Source organism: Dasypus novemcinctus, chromosome 1, assembly GCF_030445035.2.
Source record: "Dasypus novemcinctus isolate mDasNov1 chromosome 1, mDasNov1.1.hap2, whole genome shotgun sequence".
NCBI lineage: Eukaryota > Metazoa > Chordata > Mammalia > Cingulata > Dasypodidae > Dasypus > Dasypus novemcinctus.
Window position 1 is genome coordinate 102,058,402 of NC_080673.1, and position 6,674 is coordinate 102,065,075.

General features: G+C 37.8%; 1 protein-coding gene across 1 annotated transcript in view; it reads left to right on the forward strand.

Moving 5' to 3' along the window:
* LOC101426418 (all-trans-retinol dehydrogenase [NAD(+)] ADH1B-like) overlaps nucleotides 1-3,378 on the forward strand; it is a 177,670-nt gene extending 174,292 nt beyond the window's left edge. The window contains exons 10-12 of the mRNA XM_058294955.1: nucleotides 719-854; nucleotides 1,464-1,602; nucleotides 3,219-3,378. Coding sequence (XP_058150938.1) covers nucleotides 719-854; nucleotides 1,464-1,602; nucleotides 3,219-3,243 — 300 coding nt within the window. The 3' untranslated portion in view covers nucleotides 3,244-3,378. The remainder of the gene's footprint in view (nucleotides 1-718; nucleotides 855-1,463; nucleotides 1,603-3,218) is intronic.
* The last annotated feature ends 3,296 nt before the right edge of the window (nucleotides 3,379-6,674 follow it).

Below are 6,674 nucleotides of genomic sequence, written 5' to 3' on the forward strand. Positions count from 1 at the left end.
AAACCCCAGCACCAACTACAATTCCAATAAAGTAGCATGCAAGTCTTGTGAAAAGAGATCCCCTCTGAGTCCAATTCCATCACGCAGAAACACCAGCTCCAAAGAAGGGCCATCTGCCATGGCAGTGAACCCCATCTGCCATGACCATAGAACCCGTGGGTCTCTTTATCCCTCAAAAGAACCAATACCTGGATTGTATCTACTTTATCTGTCTCTTAGACTCTGCTCAGTTGTGCATAAGGGCATTCCTTCTGACAACCTCCAGACTCTTTTTAAGAGACTCATAGCCTTATATTCTCATTTCTCCTTTCCATTTCCCCCTTACATTAGGTCAAACAGCATTTTGAAGTCATGTTATTATATGTAGACAGGGATATTCTGCTGATCCGTATTGAACCTTTAATTCAAGGTCATTTTCAGTACCATCTTTTGAAGAGCTAACTTTATGCTTCTAATGATATTTCCCAATTTAATAGTTTATAAGAAAAAAATATGAGTCCAAAAATACATTCATCCATTCCCTCACCCAAAAATATGTCCTGCCTATTTCCAAATACCACAGCACTATTGTATGCACAAAGAAGAAAGAAACAAAAGATGAAGTCTCTACCCTCCACGTACAATCTAAGCTGATATTACATGAACTCTTACTATGTATCATGGGAGGGACCTATCAGAGAACATATTTTTGCAATGTTAAATATTAATTTCATTCCAGGTTGAGGCTCTATTATGCTGTCATGAAGCATTTGGTGTAAGTGTAATTATTGGGGTGCCTCCACGTTCTGAAAACCTTTCTGTGAGCCCCATGTTGCTGTTGACTGGACGCACCTGGAAAGGGGCAGTTTTGGGAGGTATGTAATTGAGCTGAAGGACCAAGGAAGGAACAGAATTTGTTCCATTTTACAACTGACAAAACCAGGTGTTGCAAAGGAATGTGGTCAAAGATAAGTTAAAAGTCCTGTTGTACATTTAGGCTCCATCTCTACTAGATGTAGAAAGTGCAGACTGAAGCTCCCAAGACATACTTGCTGATGTCCTAGTAAACTTGTTGGGGCTAATAGCAAAATCTCTTTCAGTACTGGTGACTGGATAAGGCACTGGAATACCCAGTAGGACCCTGGCAATCCATAGTAATTGTTCACATTTGCCCTCCTTGCCCAAATATAGATAACAATTGGATTAATTCCATGAGTTTGGGCATAACCTTCTATAATATAATTTCTCTATAAGAGAACTGATAATGGAGGGTCATGGCTTACCGTGGAGTAAACAACAATGCAGAAAAGTCAAACTGCTGTAAAAGGATATTAAAGTATGCTATCTCTTATTAATCCCAGTTATAGCAGTCTCTGGAATGCAGCTAGTTTTATACTCTTGGATTTGCATTCTGTTTGAAAAGTATCCTCTCCAGTTATCCTACTTATCACTGCCTGAATCTATCAATGGTGTCTTCTTTTTAGGCTTTAAGACTAAAGATTCTATCCCCAAACTTGTAACTGATTTTATGGCCAACAAATTTCCACTGGATCCCTTAATAACCCATGTTTTACCTTTTGAAAATATAAATGAGGGATTCGACCTGCTTCATACTGGAAAGAGGTAGGTTTTTGTTTCTTTTTATGGTGGGTGGTAGGCCAATAGTGAAAAAAAATTGCCCAGAGATTTGACATATCTTTGAGAAGGTGAAAGGGTGAGAAAATCAATGGAGTGCTTGTGTTTCCCTTACCAGTTCATTTGCATGTAAAATATTTTACATCTTATTATGAGAACCCAAGAACAGTTGTTTTGCATTTCAGTTCTGCCAAAGCCAAATTTTGTAATTTTCTCCAAATCTGAAATCATCTGAACAATCAGTCTTTTGACCATAGGATACTTCTCCCTGGAATGCCAAAGCATCTGACTCACCCAGGCATCCTCAGACCATGGAGCCCCTGCAGCCTCTGCCTGGCCCCTAATGCAGGCTGGCCTTCAATGCATGGAGGTTTAGATTATAAGTACACCCCCAACTTTTGCCATAGGAGTAGGTGGAAATACATTTGGATTGTTGTCTCTACAACAAGTTTTTTAAGAATTTGTTGAACTGATTATTATGGAATTGTTTTTTATAATTTCAAAGAATTTTTCACAAAAGTTATTGTAAATGGATAGGGTCCTAAATGCCATTTTAAAAAATGCTTTAGGAATATGTGCCAATTTCAACTTCTAACATTTGACTTTTTCCATTACCTAATAAGACGAATTTTGTTACCTGCATTGATATGAGCACAATTAATAGTGAGCAATTTTATTCAAACCCCAATTACCTCCACAGTCCATGCTTTTTCTGCAACGTCACTCTTCTCAGGAGGTTTTCAATTGAAATGGAAGATCTTTAGTAACCACATGCATATGCTATTATATTAAACACTATATATGTCAATAAATATACATTTGCATGTTCTTGAGAAAGGGAAGAAACTAGTATCCACAGAGTACCAATTATTAGACAAATTGTCTTGCCTGCATAACTATATATGATTCTAAATGAATGCTGTTATCTGGCCTTCATTTCCTTTTTTAAGAATGGAGAAAATGAGAATCAGAGAGGACATACTGTTAGTAAGGAGGGAAGCTAGAATTCCAAGTTAGACCTCTTTGTTAGCAAAGCCAATTTATTTTCTACTCTACCGTACTGACTCACAAGTGCTCATATATTCATATATACATACATATATACCTAAATGTACATATATATGCATATACATAAGTAATATGGAATACAGTAGTCAATTATCTTAGTCATTGTCTCGTGACATTTTTGTTTAGGTTGAGGTTTAAATGAGATATAACATGAAGAGCATCTGCAAAGTGCTTGGCAGATAGCAAAAATCTATTATATGTTATGAAGCATTGTTATTTTATATTCATTAATATGCCAGACACTAGTAATTTCAAAAATGATTTTTTAAAGATGCTAAAATAGAATGAATTCTAATGGGGTGTCATATTACAAGGCTATGAGCGAGCTTAAATTTGAAGAAAGCATTATGAGAACCAGTAAAAGATAAGCTTCTTTTTTACTTGTTTGCAATTGAATGTATAGAGATGGGGATTAAGAGGCAAGAAACACAGCCAGGTTTCTGCTGAGACACATCAAATCCTCCTTGGTGTCTCAGGAGGAAGTGTATCAGATATCTAGTGTTGAAACAATTAATATGTTTTCTTTACTGTTTCAGTATCCGGACTGTCATGAAAATTTGAGACTGTGCAGACGCCTTCACTTATGTCCATCTTCTGACTGGTCTGTGCCATCATCACCTAAAACACCAAACAACAGCACTGAATCTGCCCTTCACAGATGCCTTAATAAATAAACATGGGACCATTCCAAAAGAACCAGAAATTACTGTGAAAACTTTTTATGACTATTTTAAATGTAATTTATTTCATAGAGTAATTTTAGTTTTACAGAAAAATAGACCAGCAAAATAGACCAGTAAATAATATATATACTTATTTTCCCCACCCCTCTGGGCAATTTCTCCTGTTCTTATTATCTTGCATTAGTATGGTACAATTCTAATAAATCATAACCCATTATTTATACATTATAATAATTATTATTAAGCAAATTCCATGGGTTACTTTAGGTTCACTCTTTTTGTTCCACAGTCCTTTGGGTTTTTTTGAATGCATAATCTCATGTATTCATCACTGCAGTATCATACAGAATAGTTTCACTGACCTAAAAATGCCCTGTACTCTCTGAAATCACTCTACCAGCAAATGTCTAAAATCAGGTGAGAGAAAGGTGAAACACTGAAGATCAGCTTGTTAATGGAGGCCAATGAATTTTCCTTCTTGATCATTCTATAGTTGATGTCTTTCCCATTAAGTAAATATATTTCTAGTGACTTCATACCCCTTCTACTCCTTTGCTTCCTTTAGTCATTGAGACCCAGTTATGGGAGCGCTCATCATTGGTGCCCTCAACACACAAATGATAGGCTACAGACATTGGCTTCTACCTGTGGTCATCCTGCCTCTATTTCTCTTCTTATGAAATGTTCAAAGTTCTACAGAATAATTACAGCATTAGTCTATATGGAGTTAGAGTTATAAGTGGAGATGATCCAGATCTTCTAAATCCAGTGTAATTCTTAGTAATTCAAGGGAAATGCCACCCATTTTCATAAAGTAAAGCAAATTGTTTTTTACTGTTTATGTTGTTAATTTTCAGTGAGCATATGGATTTCCTTAGAAATAAAAGCAGATTTTATGTTACATGTTACAAAGTGAGATTAAGATATTAAAGGGAAAACTAAACTATTCGTAGAATCATACTCAAAATATTAGTAATTTTTACTCATTTAGGTGCTTAAATGTTGAAATGATTTTACTGATAAGAACTGATTAATAATTGAGGCATAAAATTAGCAAAATTAGCAAATGTTCCCAAAGGAGGAAAAGGGAGGAAAAGAATTAATTAATTCCTATTAAAAAGGAATTTACTTTATTCCAGCTTTCCTTTCGTATCCAATACCATGAAACTTGAATTCAGAAATGCTTTGTTCTGAAGGCTCTTTATCACCTCTTTCTCTCTGTAGTGTAACAAGACCCCAATAGTTAAATGGCCTAAATGGCTGGATAGTTCTTCGCTATATCTGGGATGCAATGACACAGCATAACTGCACTCAGCTTCCAGGGAATGAACTTGATCCCAACTGACCCATACCCCAGCTAATCAGTATATGTAATGTGATAGGTATGCCACTGTAAGAGCTAATCATGTATTCTGATAGCAGTAACATAAAAGCAGCTCCCATGTAAAAAGAGGAGCAGAGAGGACAAAGGAAGCTTAAAGGAACAGGAGTAGAGACAGAGCAGAGAAAGGGAAAGAGCATGGAATAAACTCAATATGCATAAACTCCCCGTGACTCTGCATGCCTTCTTCTCTGCAATTTGGCCCTGACTCCCCCACTCTGGCAAAGAAGCTCGGACCCAACATCTCCCAACTGCTGTGCAATATGGTGTCACTTAGGGGTTATTCATTATTTTAATTGGGAATAAACTAAATATTTTTGTTTTGAAACTATGATATATCCCTTAGGGTCATTGGATACTGCTTTCTGAATGAGTGGTAGTGTTCAAACATCATAATTAGATAAGAGTTACTTGGTGATCTTCTGATTCTCTTTCATTCATAAAAAATCTACTAAATTTTTAATTGACTGGCTACATAGTTCAAAGGGCAAGCCTGGACAAAGACACTAGATTTTTTTTTCTCGCTCCAGTAATCTGGGAAGAGTGGGAGGAAAGGATGATAAATCACAGTAAAGAACAGTAAATTGCTCCCTCTATGCTGTGGCTCTATGCAGTACTTAATTTTTTTAAAAAGATACTTAGATTACATGAATGTTACATAGAAAATACAGGGATTCCCAAAAGCCCCACTCCTTATCCCTCTCACATTTTCCTACATTAATGACATCCTTCATTAGTGTGGTACATTTATTACAATTGATGAACACATATTGAAGCATTGCCACTAAGTGTGATTATAGTTTAAATTCTCTCCTGCACAATTTTGTAAGTTATAACAAGATATATAATGGCTTTTATCTGTCAGTGCAACATCATTCAGGACAATTCCAATATACTGAAAATGTCCCCATATTACATCTAATTTTCCCCTCTCCTTCCCCTAAGAACCTCCGTGGGCACTGCCTCCACATCAATAATAAAACTTCTTTCATTGCTAGAAAAACAATAAATCTATAGTAGAATAGCAGTAAGTCTACTCTAATCCATTGTTAATTCCCCAATCTTGAGGATTATGGGATGATGATGCCCACTCTGCCTCTAATTGAGAAGAGGCTTAGATCCCATGAGGCAGAGGGATAGGACCTTTTTTTTTAAAGATTTATTTATTTATTTATTTGTTTATTTCTCTCCCCTACCTGCCCCCCCCCCCGTAGTCTGTTCTCTGTGTCTATTTGCTGCATCTTCTTTGTCCGCTTGTGTTGTTGTCAGCAGCATGGGAATCTGTGTTTCTTTTTGTTGCTTCATCTTGCTGTGTCAGCTCTCCCTGTGTGCGGCACCATTCCTGAGCAGGCTGCACTTTCCTTTGCACTGGGCGGCTCTCCTTACAGGGCACACGCCCCACGCGTGGGGCTCCCCTACGCGGGAGACACCCCTGCGTGGCATGGCACTCCCTGCGCGCATCAGCACTGCGTGTGGGCCAGTTCCACACGGGTCAAGGAGGCCCATGGCCTGAATCGTGGACCTCCCATGTGGCAGACAGACAACCTAACCACTGGGCCAAGTCTGCTGCCGGATGGGACTATTTTGATTGCCGTTGTACCCTCTCTTTGTTACTTGGGATAGTCATTGTCCATCATCATTTCCTTGTTAGTTGTCCTGGGTGAGTCTAATGAACTGGCAAATAGGTGTTGCAACTCTTTTGAGATTGAGGGCCCAATTGATACATGGAAAGCCCAAAGATTTAAGTCTCTTGGACATTCATCTATCAACTCTAGTACTAACTATGGGTTCAAATAGGAGGGGCAGAAGAGTCATGTGTAGGGAAACCACAACTGAGTTCAACTCTGTCACACTGGGGAGCATAAATTTCAAAGTAGGGCCCACAGTCAGAGCACCAAACTCCTGAGCTGTCAAACCTACCTATAATG